At 37.5% G+C, this 22,815-nt stretch overlaps 2 protein-coding genes across 2 annotated transcripts; one reads left to right on the plus strand and one right to left on the minus strand.

The window, feature by feature from the left end:
- Positions 1–8,165: 8,165 nt before the first annotated feature.
- Positions 8,166–12,541, minus strand: tyw3 (tRNA-yW synthesizing protein 3 homolog (S. cerevisiae)). Its single transcript, XM_022678612.2, has 6 exons — positions 12,368–12,541; positions 10,968–11,048; positions 10,780–10,878; positions 10,232–10,303; positions 8,687–8,820; positions 8,166–8,598 (listed from the first exon to the last, which is right to left on the minus strand). Exons 1-6 carry the CDS (start codon positions 12,539–12,541, stop codon positions 8,391–8,393), a joined length of 768 nt encoding a protein of 255 aa, XP_022534333.2. The 3' UTR covers positions 8,166–8,390.
- Positions 12,542–12,638: 97 nt separating this feature from the next.
- cryz (crystallin, zeta (quinone reductase)) lies at positions 12,639–19,897 on the plus strand. Its single transcript, XM_007235205.4, has 9 exons — positions 12,639–12,723; positions 13,690–13,797; positions 14,336–14,488; positions 15,287–15,450; positions 16,813–16,864; positions 17,309–17,458; positions 17,788–17,889; positions 17,986–18,081; positions 19,478–19,897. The coding sequence occupies exons 2-9, from the start codon at positions 13,690–13,692 to the stop codon at positions 19,637–19,639; spliced, it is 987 nt and encodes a 328-aa protein (XP_007235267.3). The 5' UTR covers positions 12,639–12,723; the 3' UTR covers positions 19,640–19,897.
- The last annotated feature ends 2,918 nt before the right edge of the window (positions 19,898–22,815 follow it).

Here is a 22,815-nt window from a genome sequence, read left to right on the forward strand (position 1 = left end):
CCGACCACCGTCATATTTGTTTGCAGTGATGTGTGAACAAAAACGTTTTTTTTTTATTTTGCCAAATTGAAAATCTCTGGAATATAATCAAGAGGAAGATGGATGATCACAAGCCATCAAACCACCAAACTGAACTGCTTGAATTTTTGCACCAGGAGTAAAGCAGCATAAAGTTATCCAAAAGCAGTGTGTAAGACTGGTGGAGGAGAACATGATGCCAAGATGCATAAAAAAAAAACTGTGATTAAAAACCAACCAGGGTTATTCCACCAAATATTGATTATTTCTGAACTCTTAAAACTCTTTATGAATATGAACTTGTTTTCATTTCAACTTGCATTATTTGGGGTCTGAAAGCTCTGCATCTTTTTTTTTTTTTTTCGTTTTATTCAAACATAAACCTAAAAATAGCAAAAGAGATAAGAGAATCTGATTCAGAGACTGAAGTGTTCTCTTCATTTTTCCCGAGCTGTGTGTGTCTTAACTTTTGACTGGTATTCTGTAGTATGGTATTATGCAACGGTTGGTTGATCTGGAGCATGTGGAGGTTCTTGTTCACAAGTTAAATCTTGTGTAGATCAGAACTAGAACCAGCATGAACACCAGAACCACCAGCACCAGGTTCTCTAACTTAAGCAGATCGGACGTCTCGTCTCAGAACAGCCGGCGTTCCTTCAAACAATCCCGAGACGGCCTTCAGCTGTCCGAGGGCCCAGTGACGGGGCCCGCTTCATCCCAGCGACGTCATTAGCACACGCGTCCCTGCACCGGCCCCGGGGCCCCGCGCCGATCTGTCGCAGCGCGGAGTAAAACGCATCCGTCATTCACCGGCCCGATTAACGCGCTCCAGATGCGCCGGGACTCGCGTTTCAGGAGCCTTTGTTGTGATAATGATACAGTACCCAGAATGCAACTGTTTATTTTCCTTCCCGTCAGGAGTACAGTTTCTTCTGAAAAAGTAATCGAGCACTTCAGATGAAAGCAGGTCAAATTAATCTTCCTAATTCCTTCTTCTTATTCCCTCGTTCGGGGTCCGCCGAACCTACGCCGACCCCCCCCTTCGCACGTCCCTATCCGCTAATTGTAACCTGCTGTGGGCTGACACACTGTACGTCCAGAGGTGGAAGGGACCACCACTGTCCACTTATGTAGCCAATTTCTGAATGTCACAGCTGTCAGGCTGGAAGGAGACGTCCACTTCCTGCTGCAGAGCTGAGGAACGGTACCTGCAGTCATCAGCTGTGTGGCTCCAGCCCGTCAACTTTTCCTTTAGCCCTACATCATTCCTTATGTGGCGTCCAGCCCCTGCCCAGACAATACTCAGCATTGTGAGATCATACCTTGACAAAGACAGTTAAATTGGTCATTAAATGTGTTCTGATCTTCATCTAAATCACAACAATAGACAAACACAGTCTTCTTAAACTAATACCACACACAAAAATATGTGTTTGCATGGTTTTATTGAAAACAACATGTTAACATTCACAGTGCAGGGTGGAAAAAGTATGTGAACCTCTAAGCTATTGACTAGGCTAAAGTCAAGCTCTCAGAAGACCCACATTTAAGAACTGTTGACTTGTAGCATGAAGCTGGAAATTGTTACAAAAGTATCTCTAAAAGCTACTTGATGTTCATGTGTCCACTGTAAGACAGACGCTCTACAAATGGAGAAAGTTCAGCACTGTTACTGGAGCTACTCTGCCTAGGCGTGGTAAAGTCCTGTAAAGGTGACTGTAAGAGCACTGCGCAGAATGAGCAACCAATGAGGTGAGGAAGAATCAACTAAGTGTCAACTAAGGCCTTACAGAAATCTCTGGCACATGCTCACATTTTTGTTGACAAATCTACAACAAGAAAAACATTAAACAAGAATGGAGTTCACCATGGAGACACCATGGAGGAAGACACTGCTGCCCAAAAAAACACATTGTTGCAAGTTTGAAGTTTGCAAAAGAGCACCTGGATGTTCTACAGCAGTACTGGATAAATATACTGTAGACAGATAAAATCAAAATTGAGTTGTTTTGAAGGAAAACACACAATCTTATGTGTGGAGAAAAAAAAGGCACAGCACACCATCATCAAAACCAACACCGGGAGGGTAAAGACTAGCACACGCCGAGTAGCATCACAGCGCTAACACTCAGAGGAAAGCGCAGCGACTCGGTTCTGATAAATCAGCTCACAGACGCAGCCTTGTGCTGATCCACATCACCCTAGAAGTGATGAGGGGAAAGAGAGCGCCATCTACTGTACCCACCCAGAGAGAGCAAGACCAGTTGTGCTCTCTCGGGGCTCTGGCAGCTGATGGCAAGCTGCATGACCAGGATTCGAACCAGCGATCTCCCGATCACAGTGACTGCACTTTAGACTGCTAGACTCAGTGTACCATGTTTGTTTCAGCTCATCAAACACATTTAAATGTTAGTCAAAAACAACACAAGTCAACACAAAACGCACTTTGCATTGCAGTAAATGAAGCTTTTTATTATTAAGGGAGAAACAAATCCAACTCTACGAGGCCCTGTGTGAAAAAGTGTTTCCCCCAACCAAGTTAAAACATAACTTAACTGTGGTTTATTGGATATTTTAATGGATTAATGGATTATAGGAATGAAACAAGAGAGATTTCAAACATCCCATCAGAATACTACGGTGGCCGAGAAAGCCCAGCGCAGTGCAAATTGAAAAGCGCTGCAAAAGCACAAAACACATCCATCAAAATTACAACACAGGCGCAGCAAATAGAAAAACGCGCTGCAAATACAACCACAACACAACGGAAGTGAGTCACAACACAACAGAATTTTCCCGGGGGACCTTAAAAGATGCTGTACCAGCTGTGTACAAAGGACAATAAGTGGCAAACAAGCTTCTGAAAAGTAAGTTATGTTTATTACCTGTGATTACCACGGTTGTGTGCATATTATTAAAAGTTCTGCTTCACAAAACGCCTTGTTTGCCACTTATTGTCCTTTGTACACATAGTGAAGTCCGAGACGTTACTGAAGACGCAGCTTAGCTGGTACAGTATCTTTTAAGGTCCCCCGGGAAAATTCCGTTGTGTTGTGACTCACTTCTGTTGTGTTGTGGTTCTATTTGCAGCGCGTTTTTCTATTTGCAGCGTGTTTTTCTTTTTGCAGCGCGTTTTTCTAGTTGCTGCGCCTGTGTTGTAATTTTGATGGATGTGTTTTGTGCTTTTGCAGCGCTTTTCAATTTGCACTGCGTTGGGCTTTCTCGGCCACCGTAGAATACCAAACACAAGCTGCTTGGTTTTTACACCTGTGGCCAGATGTGGATGTGATTGGAGAACCTGAGTTTAATAATTTGTCCAGTTTTTGCCAGTGGATTGTTTTGCAGCAAACTTTCTGTACAGTATATTGTTATAAATACAATAAAAAGATATGAAATAGCGTTAATACTCTTTCAGATTTTTAAACGTGATTAAAGACGATTTTCATGTATGTTTGATCCCTGGAAGATTGATACATATGCAGCACTGTGAAACAAAACAGTTTTAAATGTGAAAAAACACATTTATATTTTAGATTTCCCATTTTTTTACCATTACCGTGTTGGAATAAAACGATTATATTGCTTGAAACTAAAGGCATAAGTAAGAAATAACTTTAAAAAAAAATAGATTTAAGACGATTTTAACATTTGCAGTGTATTTTTGTAACACATTCCTGGAGGATGGATACATGTGCAAAACAGACCCTCCCAAAAACACATATACAGCTTTGGAAAAAATGAGACCACTAAAAAATGATGAGTTTCTTTGATTTTACCAAATTGAAAACCTCTGGAATATAATCAAGAGGAAGATAGATGATCACAAGCCATCAAACCACCAAACTGAACTGCTTGAATTTTTTGCACCAGGAGAAAAGCAGCATAAAGTTATCCAAAAGCAGTGTGTAAGACTGGTGGAGGAGGAGAACATGATGCCAAGATGCATGAAAACTGTGATTGTGTTTTTTCCAGAGCTGTACATTTCAGATTTTCCACTATTTTATTATCTTTATGTACCTTTAATAGATTTTAGGGATAAAACAAAAGAGACTCCAAACATCCCATCATAATTCCAAACACAAGGTGACCTCTTTTTAACCGCAGTACAGAAAAAAACAGCTTTCCGATGTTTAGTCGCCCTTAAAGCCGGGCATTTCTGAGTTGCGCAGTTAAAGAAAAGAGTGTATTTTTTATTTTTTCAGAAATCAGCGGCACTCTGGAGTGACAGTAAGAGGGCAGTGATTAGGAGAAGGACGCCCAGGCTCCAAATCAGCCGCCATTGGGGGGGAGGCTTCTCATCAGCGGGCAAAATGGCACACTCCACAATCACAAACTGCACAAAAGCGCCCAATTCAGGCCTGATTGCGCCCCTCCAAACCCCCTCCCCTCCACCGCCGCTCTCCTATTAATGCTCCTCCAGCTCCAGCCTGCCAATCAGCCGGCCCTCCTTCACCCTCAGCTTTAATGCGGCTAATAATCGCAGCAGATTTGTAATCACTGCTCTGCTCGGGCTGTCAGGTGGCTAATTGCTGTTGTTTTAGAAGGATCATTAGAGATTGTGGCTTCAGGCCACATTCAGCACTTTCAGCTTCTTTTTTGGGGGGAATGCGTGATGTCGGAGACGGAGAGGTCAAACTTTTAGATTCGAAAGGTTTTTTGAGGTCAAATAAACCAAAAACTGTGATCCTGTTACTGTAGTTCTGTATCTGTTTCTCTGCATCCTCCTTTCACCCTGTTCGTCAATACTCAGGTGATGATGCAGCTCTGGCAATAAATGAAGAGAGCACTTCAATTTCTTCTGAATCAGTTTCTCTGATTTTGCTATTTATAGGTTTATGTTTGAGTAAAATGAACATTGTGGTTTTATTCTATAAACTACAGACTACATTTCTCCCAAATTCCATATAAAAATATTGTCATTTAGAGCATTTATTTTAAGAGTTCAGAAATCAATATTTGGTGGAATAACCCTGGTGGTTTTTAATCACAGTTTTTTTTTCATGCATCTTGGCATCATGTTCTCCTCCACCAGTCTTACACACTGCTTTTGGATAGCTTTATGCTGCTTTACTCCTGGTGCAAAAATTCAAGCAGTTCAGTTTGGTGGTTTGATGGCTTGTGATCATCCATCTTCCTCTTGATTATATTCCAGAGGTTTTCAATTTGGTAAAATCAAAGAAACTCATCATTTTTAAGTAGGATCTTTTATATTTTTTATATATAGATGCATTATATTAGTCATTCACTTTTTTTCCAAACCATGCAACTTTGTTCTTTAATGCTTTAAAGAAAAGAAAAGTTTATATAGGAACTAGAAAGTGTTTTATGTTAATAAAATCACTCCTCAATCAAAAAGTAACTTTTATTTTATTATCATAAAACCCTATTTAGATCCTGTATCAACTTTTTTTTTTTTTTTTTTTTTAAAGCACCAAAGACCAAAGTTGAATCACTCCTGGTCATTATCGCCCTCTACTGTTAAACTGATGAACTTGTTTGGACATGATCAACCAACAACATAAATATATATATATATATATACAAACCATCACTGATCATCAGTAAATTTTACATTTCATTTGTAAATCAAGGGATCAGAGTCTGGAGGAAGAGTGGAGAGACACACAGTCCAAACTGCTTGAGGTCTAGTGTGAAGTTTCCACCAATCAGTGATGGTTTGGAGAGACATGTCTGTCATCTGCTGGTGTTGATCCACTGTGTTTTATTATCAAGTCTAAAGTCAGTGCAGTTTTGTTTTCCCACAAAATCTTACAGCACTTCATATCTTACAGCTTCCCTCTGCTACTGACAACTTTTATAGAGAGGCAGATTTCATTTTCCAGCAGGACTTGGCTTCACACTGCCCACACTGATAAAAGTACAAATCAGAACTGGAAGTAAAAATAAACGCTTAAATAGATCACTCTGTGTTTAATACATCTATATAATATAGGAGTGTCACGTTTTAAATTGAATTATTGAAATTAAGTAAACTAACGAACTATGTTTTAAAAGCATTTAACCCTGTTTTACTCTTATTCCCTGTTGGCATACCTTTCGATAATATTACTTTTATACTTTTTTTTTTAGACTTACTTTAGTTACGCTTAAATTGCAAAGCTTTTACTTATCATTTATCAGTTTTAAAATCTGTTATTTCCCTTGTTTTAGTGATTTTTAAAACATGTTGAACCACAGCATAGAGGCTACAAACTCAAACTACTATGCAGCCTTTCTACCTGGATTATAAACCAATACACATATATCAGTCAAATTCTCCAAAATCTAGTAGACAGTAGTAGCAGTTGTCTTCCCTGGACATTAAAGACAGTTACCCCAACAAAAGCAGGATAAACTCTTTTAATATGCTTTATATTACAAGAAACGAAGGTGTTCCATGACTTTTGCAAATTCAATTTCAGTGGATTCCTCTCAGGAAATGCGCTACATGTGAGGTAAAACAGGCCATATTTCAGCATTAGCTTTAGCATGCGCCGTTAGCATGACTAAGGCAGGCCCACATGGCGGACGAAGGCCCTGCTAATGAGGCACATCTCCCAAATGAGGCATTTCAGAACCGAGCTCTGAGAGTAATGGGCTCTAATCCTGAGGAAATGTTCTTCAGAGCCGAGCGACGGGAGACGGACGATGCGGTCAGCTCCTGCGTGGCTGCGCTAGTCACGTTAGCGCTAGCTCCTCAGATGAACACGGCGTGCATGCTCGGCGTTCTTTTAGAGTAAACACAGTTTAATTAGAAGCAGAACTGCAGTGATTAAAACATGAGTTTTAGAGGAAGCTGGGTGTCGTTTAATACAGACGGATGGATTTAGGGAGGATTAGAAGAACCAGATTATTTACGTTCATTACCGTGTTTACCGCGCTGTGTTTACCTGCAGCCACAAGAAAGGCTAAGAAAGATATGCTGCACTATAGCACTGTCCGGATGGGATTAATTTCTCAGCGGGACGTCTGTGAAAAAAAAAAAAATAACACTTCTACTCAGTGATAAAACTCCTGCATCCGGAGGTCCAGTGAGTTCAGTAGCTCCTCCATTTCCACTCGCTGTTGTATTTTAAAAGGATCTCCATGGAAACCAAAGCACCCAAAGTGCAATTACGGTGCACGGCAGTGGACAAATAGCTATTTTATTAAAGGCGAGAAGAGGAATCTCAGAGATGTGCGTCCGGATGGTACTAAAATTACCGGAGGACCACGGAGTTCAGAGAAAAACAGTAGATAATTCAGCCTGTAATTTTTTATCTCAGAGGACGTCTGAGAAAAACACGTACATGGTCGTTCCGGACGGGAATAAAATCACAGAGGATAAAACCCCCATAAAAGAGAAAATTACCCCAGAACCCCCTAAACTTGATTTGCTATCATAACAGCGGGAAAGTACTCTTTGCACAGCTCAAAACGCGAAACGCAAGTCGTGAAATTTTACTTCTCACTACTAAATGTTCCACAGCCAACTGTCAGTGATATTATAACAAGAGTGGAAGAGACTGAGAACTACAGCGACTCTGTGCTCTGTCAGTGTAAAATAACTGAAGAACATAGTACTCGGTGTTCACCAACTTTCTGCAGAGTCACTACATCAATACACACTTCGCACTATAAGATGCAGTGAATTATAAAGCACATTATGTGAAACTATTAAGGAACAGGGGTGCAGCCGCGTTCTCCTTCTAATACAGCAGGTCTCACGGCTGGGTGGTGAAACCTGTAAAGCTAAGCTAAGTTAATTCTTTAAAAAATTCTTTTAAAAGTTAGCAGGTAATGTTAATGCTGCTCCAGCAGTGCTAGCCAGGGTCAGCAGCAGGTAACAGGTTGATAATACTCACCTCTGAACGGTGAAAGAGCTAGTGCTTATCGCGGTTAGCGGCTAATGCTAACACTGCTCCAGTCTTGGTGCTGGAGAAACTTCACTGAAACTCCTGTATAACTCTGTACTTCAGCAGAGTGGCTTTACTGCTCCTTAATACCTTATTATTTATACCTACACAAGGTGCACTGTCAATTTTGGGAAAATTAAAGGATTTTAAGTGCACCTTATAGTGTAAAAAATACGCTAGATTCAGTTTCCAGTCATGGAAAAGAGAGTTTCAATGACCGAACGGCTCAAATCCATCCAAGCCTCACAAGCATTTAAAAAATATTATTTATTTCTGCATAAATTAATCATAAAAAAAGCATTAACAGTAGGTTTGATGCGAAATTATTTCCTAGTTAGAGATACATGAAATGTGTTTGTTTTGAGTCCCCAAACTCACCAGTTCAGCCTTAAATTCTGGTATACCAAGTCCAAAACTGATTTAAAACAGATCATGTATACTGTAAATCCTTCAATAGAAGCACAGGAGTGATTAATATTAATTAAATAATGTCAGTTCAGAGTCCAGATCATCCTGCTGCTCATTTTCACTCTGATTCTGGAGCCCACAGTCTGAATCAGGACGATCCCGCTCTGCTCTTTTCCTCCTGCGTCTGTAAACCGGCTTCTTCTGCGTCTGTTCTTCTGTTAAACAGCTTTTATTAACCTGCTCTGGATCCAGTGCAGCTCTCAAACAATCGTAGAACCTGTGAAAGATATGAAAATATTAATATGGAGGTGTAAAAAAAAATGTATTCAAGGGAAAATACACCATTCAGCAAAATATATACACACCTTTCTATTCGTTTGAGATTTTCTTCCATCTTGTTATTTGCAGTTTCAACAATAAACTCTATGTATTCTTCAGAAACCAGAACTCGACCCCTGCGGCTGAGAGGAACCTCCAGACAGTGAGTGCTGCGCACCGCCTGCGTTACACATCACAAAACAGATCGAGGTATTTTAGAAATATAATGAAAGTTGGCCCGCTGTTAAGCAGGTTTTTATAATGTGAGATTCAAAGTTTGAACACTAGGTGTCAGAAACAGACCAAAGAGTCTAAAAGCGGAGAGGGTGCTCATTTCTAGCACAAAAAACGGACCAAAGAGTCTAAAAGTGGAGAGAGTGCGCATTTCTAGCGCAAAAAAACGGGCCAAAGAGTCTAAAAGCGGAGAGAGTGCGCATTTCCAGCGCAGAAAAACGGGCCAAAGAGTCTAAAAGCGGAGAGAGTGTGCATTTCTAGCGCAGAAAAACGGGCCAAAGAGTCTAAAAGTGGAGAGAGTGCGCATTTCTAGAGCAGAAAAACGGGCCAAAGAGTCTAAAAGCGGAGAGAGTGCGCATTTCTAGCGCAAAAAAACGGCAAAAGAGTCTAAAAGCGGAGAGGTGCGCATTTCTAGTGCAGAAAAACGGGCCAAAGAGACTAAAAGTTGGCGTAATTAAGGAGTTTAATATTAAGAGACATCATGAAATTAAACATGAATTTGAAAAATCTTAGTTTACACAACACTGTCAAAGATAAAGATAGTTAGTCAAGTAAAATGGTGTGTAAATGAAATAATCAGGAAAATGTATTATTTAAAGTGGTATATTTCATTCTTTGTTTTATTACAGTCTTTGGCCCGTGACTTCAAATATATTTCTCCTTCTGGCCCCCAACAAAAAAAGTTTGGTCACCCCTGGATTAGTTAAAGCAGCAGTCCGTAAGATTTTTTTTCTTTTACAGTAAATGTAAAGCAGTTATATTCCTAAGTGTGGAAGAGACTTTTATATTGTAATTAATGGTATCTGTGTCCTGGAACTACCATCCCTGCAGTGTCATATATATATTCATACTAAAATCAGTTTGAGTTGTCTGACAGTATTTCATAAAATGAAAAAATAAATGTATTAAAAATATATTTTTAAAGCATAAATGGGATTTGGAGTCACAGAACAATGAAAAAAAATACATCTCTGAATGATTTTCATTTTCAATAATATTTCATGGTAAAGTTTATAGTTAAAAATGCTATTTTTTCAGTGTTCTAAGTAGCTTTTATTAAGGTTTTAATTACATATCTTACCTTTCCAATAAGATCAATGTACAAGACACTATGCTTAATAATAAAATGTATTTTAAAGTTATTTTGTGTGCACATTTATACATGTAATTTCCTGGGGACAGAAACGGCACCAATTCAGGGGAATATACCATATTAAATAATATTTTGGGTTAACATTCCTTACACAGGTATTCTAAACGAAAACTACCGATTGTACATTTAAGTGTTTATTTTAGACAAATGAAAACAGAATGCTGGACAATCTTTACGCAAGTCTTTACAGCTGTAAATTGCTCACCATAATAGTTTTGCCTTTTTTGCCCACCGTCACTCCAGAGTTCCTAAAACCCGAGTTTATAGCCACAGAGTGCTGCAGAACAAACCAGGGGAAATGAAAAAATGTTATATTCTTAGCCAAGAAACACATTTTAAAAGGTCTCCTTCCACTAAAATCCATTTTTTCTTGTTCTTTGTGAAATACAAATACAATAGGTCTCTTGCATATTAATATTATTATTATTATTATTATTATTAAAGCAAAGATAGGCAGAATTAGATCTAAAGAAAGATGGCGAGATTAACGAGATCATCAGATTAACTCACTTTGAATAGAGACTGCACCACAATGCACGTTTTAAAAATATTAATGCGATTACACATTCTCACCAAAAACACACAAACAGTCACTTTAAAGCAAGTAATTAAGCAATTTTCAGTTTATTTGGGTTACTGTTATTATTTTTATTATTATTAGTAGTAGTAGTATTATGTAGTATTATTCACAGGTGGAAATAACCTCACTACTGAGATAAGTAACTTTATATCATTTTTATAACTGAGTATTACCAGGAGTTGAGCGTTCTCCAGCTGTCTGCACTGAACGTGAAGAACACACGGCTCAAACTTAAACACGGCATCTCCTGAAGATTTCTCCAAAGCTGTTATCTGATAGAGAGAATATGAAATATTTAGCATCAAATTTACCATAATATATATTTTTATTAGTAGTATTATTATTGTGTACAGCTACTCACCACATCCTCTTTCTGACACTTCTCATGAGTGACGAATAACCAGGAGCAGTTCTGCTTCTGTACGTCCGTGCAGTCTGACACCTCAAAGCAAAAGGCAATCAGAGATTAGATTATTTCACTAAATATATTTCACAGAATATATCATATATGAATATAGTATTTTACAGAATTAAAGAAATCATGAGTTTATATTTGCATTCCACATTTAAAAAGGGGTTATTTAATTAAAAAAAAAATACATCAATTAAAATAACTATTGGACTGCTTAAAGGAGAACTTAGTGTAAAATGGACTTGGGTTTTAGTGCAACATGATATAGAGTATGAACTTTTGTCGAATAGTCTAACTCTGTTCTCCCCCACCATTATTAAAAAAAATAAAATCACTTTTAGCCGATGCTCCCAACAGGCTTTTAATGTTAGTGATAGGGGCATAGAGTTACTCTGAGGGCCCTGACATTTAAAACGAGGCGCGGAGAACTTTAAAATACACACCAAAACATTTTTGGATAGTAAAACAGATTGCAAATTAATTCAGTGGGGATGAATTCCAGCCATGGGTGAAAATATCTCAAATGAAGTGTGGAGCTACTATATTTTATTTTATATTTTACAGCTGGATTTACCTAAAAAAAAAAAAAGTTTTTACAAGTTCTACCACTTATAAAAAGAAAATAAGGGTTCTCCACTAAGTCATAATACAAAGGGCCCCTATTTTAGCTAAATTATTTAGAAGCGAAACCTGAGAGATATCTCTGGTCTTTACTGCACATTTTACTCAAATTTAGCTTATTTAAACACTGTTTCTTTCACTGCTTAAAAAGTACATAATCACCTTAAAAGCAAAATAGACCACCTTAAAATTCAATAAAATTTAATTGAAAAATGTTAACCAACTGATTTAACATGGCTTTTTATTCCTTTTATATTACCTTATTTACCTTTCTTGATCCACCTTAAATGCAAGCGTGTGAATTCACTATTTAAGGTGGAATTAAAAATATATATAATAAAAAAAAAAAGGAAACCAGCTGGTTTGGGTTATTTTATCTGACAACGTGGATTTTATTCCACTTATCTTATTTAACGTTTCCTTTCCACCTTAAATACAAGCATGTAAATACACTATTTAAGGTGGAATGGAAAAAAATAATCCAAAAATTTAATTAAAACAAGTTAACCAGCTGGTTTAGGTTCATTTCTCTGACAACCTTTGACTGCAGGGAGTTTATATAGCTTTTTTTTATAACCTTGGGTTGTTAACTCAATTTCAAACAGAAGAAAGTGTCTTTTTAATCCATAATTAAGTTAAGTTGCGTTATTAGACTCTTCCATTCCACCTTAAATGCAAGCGTGGCTTTAATAGCTTTTCAGAGTTTAGTAAAGGTGATCTACACTCACCCCATCAATCAGAATTATTCTTCCAGAGCAGGAGCTTGTAGTAAAATAATAATCCGAATTATTTAGAAGCGAAACCACATGAGAGATATCTCTGTCTATACTGCCCTTTTTACTCAAATCCAGCTTATTTAAACACTGTTTCTTCCACTGCTTAAATAAATTACCCTCCTCCATCTCCTAACATGCGGATAACAGCGATAAATCACGCTTTAAATCCGTAGTTTTTACTTTATTTAATGTTTAACTCAGGGAGGGAGCTGCAGTTATCAGTTAGCTTTTAGTAAGCTAAGCTAAAAACACGCTTCTACGGAAGCCGGGAGCGACCAAACGACATCGCGGAACCTGCGTGCAGCACGGTGAGCTCGTTTAGTTTCCGTATTTTAACACAAATATACAGATATTTACACAATGTACAGCTTAATTCACAAACCCAAGCGTATTATAGGCTTTATAAACTTCCTGCATTCAAAGCGTGTCAGAGATTTTAACACAAACCAGCTGGTTAACTGTGTTTTATTCGATTTTTGCATTATTTTTCCATTCCACCTTAAATAGTGCATTACACGCTTGGATCGAGAAAGTCATAATGAGGTGAAATGATTAAAAAGCCACGTTATTAGAGAAATAAACCTAAACCAGCTGGTTAACCTGTGTTTTTTAAATGTTTCCATTTTTCACCAGTCCACCTTAAACAGTGTAACGTTACTCTGGTGGAATGGAAAAGATACATGTAACGTAAGTGGAATGAAGTGTATATATAATAGGCTATATAAACTCCCTGCATTCATACCTTTTTTTCATTCCACCTTAAATAGTGCATCAGACGCTTGCAAATTTAAGGCTGATTGAAAAGATTCAATATGGTAAAAGTAATAAAAAGTCACATTCTTAGATAAATAAACCTAAACTAGCTGTTTAGCTCGTTTTTCATTCGCCCGTTTTTCCATTCCACCTTAAATGTGTGCATTCACAGGCTTGCATTTAAGGTGGTATGGAAAAGTTATATAATTTAAGTGGAACAAAAGGCCAAATTCTGCTGTGTAATTCAGTTCTGGATTAACCAGCTAGCCTAACTGTATTAACTTCTTATTCGACTTTTCCATTCCACCTTAAATCTGGCATGCTGACATTTAAGGTGGAACTGAAAAGTTACATAAGATAAGTGGGAAATAGAAAAAGCCTAATAAAAGTTATTCTATGTGGAATTGAGTAAAGTATGTGTGTCTATACCATGATGACAATGTGAATACACAACATTTATCTGTATTGTTTTAAAAGTATGAAAAAATGCTGATGTCATGTTCTGTTACTGTTTTACTCAGATGGCCACGTCCAAAATCATGAAATGCATAAGAGTGTCCGAGTTTGGAGGACCTTCAGTCCTGAAGCTCTGCTCAGATGTACCTGTTCCAACTCCAGGTCAGAAGCAGGTGAGCTATTGATTAAACATTTCTACCAGATTGTCTCTGCAGTGTTTACTGGTATGCATTATTCACACAAATACAGATACCAATATTTTTAAAGGGGCATCATTTTGAAAAATGCAAAAAAAAAAAAAAATCTGAGGCATAGTTTGGGAAGGTGATGTATGGGTTTAGAGGCGGGGCAGGAGGGAGAGCTGATTGGGCTGAGCCGTGTGCCTCTGATAGCGTTGAGACGCAAATGTTCGAACATTATCCTCGTCTATAACACAATTTAACCTACGGGGGCGCTGCAGAGGTGGAAATTACCACAATTAAAGTGTTTTTTAAAGGATAGGAAATAATTATAAAAAATTTAAGCAGGACTGTTATGTTTCATTATTTTAAAGGAACACATTTCAGCTATTAAGGTATAAAAAATGTGGTTTACGGTTTAATGGCTTTTTAATTAGTTAAAGGGACTGTACATACTTTTTGGGGATTTGGAGCCCTCTCTGGTGAGAGTGTGTAATTGCACATCTATCTAATTTTTGTTTCTAATCTCCAGGTTCTGATCCGAGTGCACGCCTGCGGGGTGAACCCGGTGGAGACGTATATCCGGGCCGGTACCTATGGCCGCTTACCCAGCCTGCCGTACACGCCCGGAACTGACGTGGCTGGTGTGGTGCAGGCTGTGGGGGGCGGAGTCAGCTTTCTGCAGGTGTGTTACCTCAGGGGATGGCTTGGGAACGCCCACACCTGTATAAGCTGTGAGCTTTTAAGAGTTTAGTAAAGGTGATTTACACTCACCCCATCAATCAGGATTATACTTCCAGAGTTATTGTAGTAAAATAATAATCTGAACTAGTTGTTTGCTATGGTGTTTCTAGGTGGTTGCTATGGTGTTGCTATGGTGTTGCTAGGTGTTTGCTATGGTGTTGCTAGGTGGTTACTGTGTGGAGAGGGATTTCCCACTCTCCAGAGATTTTAATCTAAACCAGCTGGTTAACTTGTTTTTTTATTCCATTTTTGAAAAAAAAAAAAATTCATTCCACCTTAAACAGTGCATTCACACACTTGCATTTAAGGTGGAACCGAGAAGTTAAATAAAGCCAAGAAATGAACCTAAACCAGCTGGTTAACCACCTTAAGTCCTGCAGTTAGACGCTTGCATTTAAGGTGGAATAGAAAAGTTAAATAAGGTAAGTGGATTTGGAATTTAAAAAAGCGAAGGATATAATGGGCTCTATAAACTCCCTGCATTCAAAGCTGGTCACATATTTTAACCTAATTCTTTACTGCTTGCATTTAAGGTGGAACAAAAAAGTTAAATAAGGTAACCTAAGTGGCTTAAAAATCCACGTTGTCAAAGAAATGAACTTAAACTAGCCGGTTAACTTGTTTCTAACTTGTTCTTATTCGCCTTTCCCATTCCACCTTAAATCCTGCATTTTGAGTAATAATTTGGTGTAATAACTTCCTGTATTTAAGCTTTTTTAACCCGATCTTGTCTTTTCAGAAGGGTGACCGAGTGTTCACCACAGCCACAGAGACGGGGGGCTATGCGGAGTTCACCATCGCTTCAGAGGGGTCCGTTCACAAACTGCCCGATTCTCTGGCTTACAAACAAGGAGCTGCTATTGCAATCCCGTATTTCACTGCACACCGGGCCTTATTTCACAAGTAAGAAGCTAAAATACAGTTCTTTTTAAAGCAAACAGTATAGACTTCCTCATGAATAGATTCCATAGTGTTTGGATCCATAATTCACCAAAAATATGATTTTATGACTGATATTTTATGGCTGCTGCGCTTGCGCAGATCTCCACATTGAGGGAGCGGGGCTTCACTTACAGTGTATGCAGCAAGCTAACTCAAGCAGCGCATCTCAAAAAATAAGAATATCATTGAAAAGTTACTTTATTTCAGTAATTCAGTTCAAAATGTGAAACTCATATATTATTATATAGATGCATTAAACACAAAGAGTGATCTATTTTAAGTATTTATTTCTTTTATTGTTGATGATTATTTTGGCTTACAGCCATTGAAAACCTAAAAAATCAGTGTCTCAGAAAATTAGAATATTATATAAGAGAAATTGATACTTTTGACAGTGCGGCCAGTGTGCCAAGTCCTGCTGGAAAATAAAATCCGCATTTCCAATTGGTCTTATATAATATTCAAGTTTTCTGAGGTGCTGATTTTTGGGTTTTCATTGGCTGTAAGCTTCATAATTATCAACAATAAAAGAAATAAACTCTTATCAATATATCAATCTGTGTTTAATACATCTATACAATATACGAGTTTCACATTTGAACTGAATTAATGAAATAAAGTAACTTTTAATGATAATTTTTTATTTAATTTTTGATGCACCTGGAAAATAAGGAAATTGCAAAAAAAAAAAAAAAAGGAAATATTAGTGACATCCTGGAAAACAGTGAGCCTTATATTTGATAGATTCTCATGGAATTATTAAAGCAATGTGCATCTAATGCAAAATATTTTGTGCATATAGTAATATATTAATAAGTGTAATTGGCATTTGTTGTGCTTTTAATATGCATGAAAGTCTTAGAATGTTCCTAAATGTTCCCAAAAATATTGAGATTGAATCCTGTATTTATATTAAATATGAAATTAATTATAACCCTTTTGACTTTCATTATTGTATAGATGTATTAAACACAGAGTGATCTATTTTAAACGTTTACTTCTTTTATTGTTGATGATTATGACTGATGAATATCAGAACAATTGGTACTTTTAGCAAAGTGGGCAGTGTGCCAAGTCTGGAAAGTCCTGCTGGAAAAAGAAATCTATATTAATACCTATATTAATAGGTGTAATTGTCATTTGTTATGCTATTAATATGAATAAAAGTCTTAGAAAAATGTTCCGAAAAAGATTGAGAACCCTGTATTTACAGTTGTTGTTTTTAATTTAAATATGAAAAAATATGCAATAATAACCCTATTGACTTTGATTATTAAGTTTTGGTATGTTAAATAATTATTCTGTTGTTTTGTCTGATAATAGGGGACATGCCAGAGCAGGAGAGACGGTTCTCATTCATGGAGCCAGTGGAGGGGTAACACACTGTATTAATCTATTATTCTACTGAAATTAAAGTTGTAAAGAGGTAAAGTAGGTATACAGTAAATAGCCCTATTTGAGGAATGTTCTAATCTGTATAAGAATAAAATAATTCAGTAAAGAATAAAATGACTTTAAGAAAAATGAAGGTCAGTCAGCCTGAACAGAAGAATTTTAAGAACTTTGAAAGGATCCTCAAGTGCAGTCACCACAAAAACCATCAAAAATATTATAATGATGGAACTGGCACTCATCAGGACCAGCCCAGGAAAGAGTAAGCATGTGTTTTCTCAAAAAACACAAGTTAACAGCACCCAAGATAAGAGCACCAGAATGCTTCACAGAGTATTTTGGTTTGTTTAACCCTTTAAAGTATATTTATATATGTTTTGTATATATATTTAGAAGCGGTATATGTGTTTTATAATGGGTTTATTAGGTGGGGATTGCTGCGTGTCAGTTGGCGAGGGCGTTTGGTCTGAAGGTGCTGGGCACCGCGGGCACGCCTGAGGGCATGAAGCTGGTTCTCAACAACGGAGCTCATGCTGTCTACAACCACCGAGAAAAGGACTACCTAGATAAGATTCAGGTATAACCTCTGATTCACGGCCAAAAGTGTTACCACCTCTTAAATTTTCCAGAAAATGAAGTATTTCTCACAGAAAATGATTGCACTTAAGCCCTAGTGGAAATGGAGGAGCTACTGAACTCCCCGACGTCATGTGTACTGTCTGAGGTTCTCAACCAAAATGACTTAAATTGCGTTTCTTTCTCAACCGATCTAGTGGGTGGGGCTCTGTTGGGGGTTGGCGGGTGAGGGGTGGAGCCAGGATGGTTCTTCTACACAGGTTTCCTTATTGTGATGTCACAACGAGGGAGGAGCCTCCCAACAGCTAAACAAATGTTTCCTGACTTTAGGAGGCTACTGATGGACAGGGGATCAATGTGATCATTGAGATGTTGTCCAACGTGAACCTCAGCAATGACCTAAAGCTGCTGTCCGTCGGGGGCAGGGTGTTGGTAAGTAACTTGTGTGTGTGTGTGTGTGTGTGTGTGTGTGTTGTCTATATGTTAATGTATGTTTCTTACTAATATCCTAATTATCTGCTGGTTCAGATTGTAGGTTCCAGAGGGCCGATTGAGATTAACCCCAGAGACACCATGGCTAAAGAGTCCAGCATCATCGGCGTGTCTCTGTTCAACTCTTCTAAGGTAATGTAGAACCTTTATAGTCTCACTGCTGTGATTTACACATATAAATCACTATAACACAGCATTGTTTACTGTTACAGTGAGTTTAAAAGGTACCATATTTTTCGGACTGTAAGACGCACTGGATTATAAGGCGCACTATCATTGAACATCTATTTTCTGGTCTTTTTTTTACATGAGGCGCATTAAGCGACACTAGTAAGGATGTTTTTCTTCTAATGGTGAAGCGCCTAAGTAAACAAAACTGTAATTCTTAAAAAAAAACATTTTCTTTTAAAGTAAAACGTGTAATGAATTTTAATCTACACAGATTTCTCTCCTGAAAACTGTTCATTTGGGTGAGTAAAACGCTTCCGTTTATCTACAGTAAGCTTAGATTTCTTATATTTTGTCTAAGAGAGAGTTAGCAGAGCTAGCGGGATGTAAATGTGGTTAGCAGCTAATGCTAGTGCTGCTCCAGCCTTAGCGCTGTAGAAACTTCACTGAAACTCCTGTATAACTCTGTACTTCAGCAGAGTGGCTTTACTGCTCCTTAATACCTGACTGGTAGAATTCAAACATAAGCAGCACCAGATTATAAGGAGCTCTGACGATTTATGGGAAAATTACATTTTAATTCAATTAAATAAAAACGTTAAATGTGCCTTTTAGTCCGAAAAATACAGTATATTACTCTTTTTATGCTGAAATCTACTGTGCTTTCTTTCTTTCTCACATTCACACAAACACAGCACACTGGCACATTTCCTCATTCCGGTTTACTGAGTGTGGAATATGGAGCCAGACTAGAATTTATTTTCTCTATTAAAGCTCTCCATTTAACTCAGTAACTTAAACTTGAATTTAAATATCTGCTGTGGTTGCTAAGGTGTTACAATACTTAATATCGGGGAAAAAGGTAGAGTCACCTGGAATTCAGGCTTTCAGTTAACAGCTGTGCTGAACTCATCAAGAGTTAATTACTTGAATTTCTTGTCTCTTAATAAAGTGTTTGAGAGCATCAGTTAAAGTAAAGTAGTGAAGAGGTAGAGTTACAGGTATACAGTGAATAGTGAATATTTGAGTAATGTTCGAATCCAGGTTATGACCCGAACTAAGTACTTTAAGAAAAAAATAGAAGGTCAGTCAATCCGAAAAGAAGAAATTTAAGAATTTTAAAAGTATCCTCAAGTGCAGTCACTGCAAAGACCATCAAAAACGTTGTAATGATGGAACTGGCACTCATCAGGAAAGAAAGAGCTTCCCGAGGATTCAGTTCATCAGTTCATTCCTCCCCAGGAAAGAGTATCTAAATGCTTCTTCACAGAGTATTTTGGTTTGTTTAACAGTAATTTTAAGTTACTACCTGATTCCGTATGTGTCAGTATTAATGTACAGTGTTGATGATGTTCTGCAGGAGGATAAGGCGGAGACTGCGGCGGTGCTGTACGCTGGGATGGAGGCGGGGTGGCTGAAACCTGTGGTTGGTCAGGAGTACACACTGGATAAAGCTGCTCAAGCTCACGAGGACATCATCAGTAACCCAGGGGCTTCTGGGAAAATGGTCCTGATCATGTGAATCTAATAAAATAAGTAAAATACTCCAGTATTTAAATCATATTTTACTGATATACTGATCAGATCAGAACGAGGCCAAACCCTGAGATCAAGCACCTTAAAACTGTGGGAGTTTTCAGTTCATCGTCAACAGAACTGAATTATTACTGTAATCTGAACCTGTATTGGGTTTTTATACAGGTGTTATGAATTTTAATCAGCATATTGATTACTATGTTGATCGTTATGTAATTGTTCATAATAAAATATAATATTTTAATGCGCTTTTTGAGGTCTCCAATTTTATTTTTATACACTACATTCACCAATGATTGGATCACAATTCACGTTTTGAAAGCTACTGTAATTGCATGCACTGTGATGTCACATTGAGAGTGAAGTTTAGATTGTGATGTCAGGAACATGCACTGTGATGTCACAATGAACATATTTTTTGAGATATACCGCTTATTGTGATGTCACAGGGAGAACATAGTTTGAAAGATGCTGTTTAGTTGTGATGTCACGAACATATAATTGGAGAGTTGCTGTTTAATAGTGATATCACGATGAACGGGCGTTGTGATGTCACAATGAACATTTTTAGCGATGTGAGTGAAAAAATGCTGTGATGTCACAGTGAGAGCACAGTTTAAAAGATACTGTTTAAATGTGATTTCACAGTAAGAGCATAATTTTGAAAAATACTGTTTGTGATGTCACAAGAACATATTTTTAAAAAGTTACAGTTTAATTGTAATGTCACAATAAGCAAATGCTGTGATGTCACAATAAGATGTTTTGTAAGATACTGCTTAAATGTGATGTCACTATGAGCCTGCACTGTGATGTCACAATTCTCATTTTAAAAAGTTACTGTAGTTCAGTTGCCAAAATTAGCATGCACTATGATGTCACAGTGAACAAACACTGATGTCACAGTGAGAACATAGTTTGAAACATGCTGTTTAGTTGTGATGTCACAAACATATAATTGAAGAGATGCTGGGTAAAAGTGATATCACGATAAACAGGCGTTGTGATGTCACAAAGAACATTTTTAGAGAGACAGTTTAATTGTGATGTCAGTGAACAAACGCTGTGATGTCACAGTGAGAGCATAATTTGAAAAATACTGTTTGTGATGTCACACACATGCACGGTGATGTCACAAGGACATATTTTCAAAAAGTTACAGATTAATTGTGGGTGTCACAATAAGCAAATGCTGTGATGTCACAATAAGATGTTTTGTAAGATACTGCTTAAATGTGATGTCACTATGAACATGCACTGTGATGTCACAATTCTCATTTTAAAAAGTTACTGTAGTTCAGTTGCCAAAATTAGCATGCACTATGATGTCACAGTGAACAAACACTGATGTCACAGTGAGAGCATAGTTTGAAAGATAAAGTTTAATTTTGATGTCATGATGAACATGCACTGTGATGTCACAATTCACGTTTTGAAAGATGCTGTAATTGTGTTGCCAGTGTTGGCATGCACTGTGAAGTCACAGTGAGAGCATAGTTTGAAAGATACAGTTTAATTGTGATGTCACAGTTAAAATGTTTTAAAACAACCTGTTCATCTGTGATGTCATACAGAGTGTGCACTCTGATGTTACAATAAACATGTTTTGAAAGATGCTATTTTATGGGGATGTCACAATGCGCACACTGTGATGTCGCAGTTCATGTTTAGAAAGACAGGGGGTTGAATTGACAACATCCAGCTTTTAATTATAGGGCGACTTCCCTATTAGCCCACCACGCTCCGCAAAACCAGCAAGCTGATTGGCTGTTTCTCCTGAAAGGCGGAACTTTATCCTTGAACTGGCTCCGTGATTGGCGTTAAGAGATTTTTCATTCACACAGCCAGTGACCTGTCTCTTCATTGATAATACAGCTGAGCTGAGCTAAACGATTCGGGGCTACTAGAAAATTATTCGGGGCTAAAGCCCCAGAAGCCCCTGGTATCCAACATCACTAATTTGATTGTATTCAGCTAATGTAAAGAGTACTGGGAAGGTCAGGATCTTAGATGATGAGGTTTTCCAGTCAGATCCAGTGAATTCTGGTATATAGTGTATAATATACCAGGGGGTAATGAAAGGGTAAAATGAACTGGGTTGGTGTTAATGTTCAGGCAGTATGAGAGGCAGCTATAGGATCAGGTAGCAGTGCAGAGCGCTACAGAGCATGCTCAGTATACAGTAACTCTACACTACACTACACTGCTGCTGCTACAGAGCCACAGTGTCAGTGAACACCTGGAGCCAAGGTAGCGAATAGAGATACCGGTTAAAATGGACTGATAACTGATAACACACAGCCAGGATACAGGACTAGACCCGGACCTGAGCTGATCTACTGCTGATCTGAGGTAGGCCCATAGTAATATCACAATAAAGATACACTTTATTGCCTAAAAAACCTATATATATATATATATATATATATATATATATATATATATATATATATATATAGGTTTTAGGAAAAAGTACTGAAAAGTACTTATAGGAAAAAGTACTGAAAAATTGTAATTAAATAAATGTAATTAAAAAAAGTAATTAAATAAAAATTCTACTCAAGTAAAAGTAAAAGTACCCATCTAAAATCTACTCGAGTAAAAGTAAGAAAGTACTCAATTTAAAATTTACTTTGAGTAAAAGTTACTTAGTTACTTTTATTTATTTGATGTAAAAATTAAATAAATAAATAAATAAAATCTTTTTAATGAATTATTATTCTAAATAATAATTTGGATCTTTCAGGCAGTATTTGTTCAGGCCTCCCCATAAAACATTTTCAAGTGGTATAGGTTTCTATGATCCCATTTTTTTCTTTAGAGTTAAAATATTATGGTCATATAGGTGACTATAAACTGTATTTTTATAGTTTTTTTACATTCAAGCAGATTGTTTAATGTTTCCAATAAAAAAACTTAAGGAATTATCATTAAAAACATGAAAACATACAAAAAAAATCGGCACATGCGCAGTGCAATAAAGAAGCACATATCGATGGGTAGCATAACTCGACAGAACACCGGTTCCCCCCGAGCTACACAGCTGATTCACACAGCGTCTCTCCCGCTAACCGTAATAAACAGTGCTAGGAAAAGTTCAGCTGCGCTGCCATGGAGAACAAAACTCTTAGCATTTAATTATTTACTCAGTAACGGGGAGTT

The sequence above is a fragment of the Astyanax mexicanus genome, chromosome 4 (assembly GCF_023375975.1).
Source record: "Astyanax mexicanus isolate ESR-SI-001 chromosome 4, AstMex3_surface, whole genome shotgun sequence".
In the NCBI taxonomy this organism is placed as follows: Eukaryota; Metazoa; Chordata; class Actinopteri; order Characiformes; family Acestrorhamphidae; genus Astyanax; species Astyanax mexicanus.

Excerpts from the sequence above, each read along its gene's own strand:
- tyw3 (XM_022678612.2), bottom strand. The coding sequence starts at position 12,541 with ATGGAGGAGGGTAATTTATTTAAGCAGTGGAAGAAACAGTGTTTAAAT. Across the intron at positions 11,049-12,367 it reads GAATAATTCTGATTGATGGG|GTGTCAGACTGCACGGACGT; the intron begins GTGAGTGTAGAT and ends TTTTGCTTTGAG. Across the intron at positions 10,879-10,967 it reads AGTGTCAGAAAGAGGATGTG|ATAACAGCTTTGGAGAAATC; the intron begins GTGAGTAGCTGT and ends TCTCTCTATCAG.
- cryz (XM_007235205.4), top strand. The coding sequence starts at position 13,690 with ATGGCCACGTCCAAAATCATGAAATGCATAAGAGTGTCCGAGTTTGGA. Across the intron at positions 17,890-17,985 it reads CCGTCGGGGGCAGGGTGTTG|ATTGTAGGTTCCAGAGGGCC; the intron begins GTAAGTAACTTG and ends CTGCTGGTTCAG. Across the intron at positions 18,082-19,477 it reads CTCTGTTCAACTCTTCTAAG|GAGGATAAGGCGGAGACTGC; the intron begins GTAATGTAGAAC and ends GATGTTCTGCAG.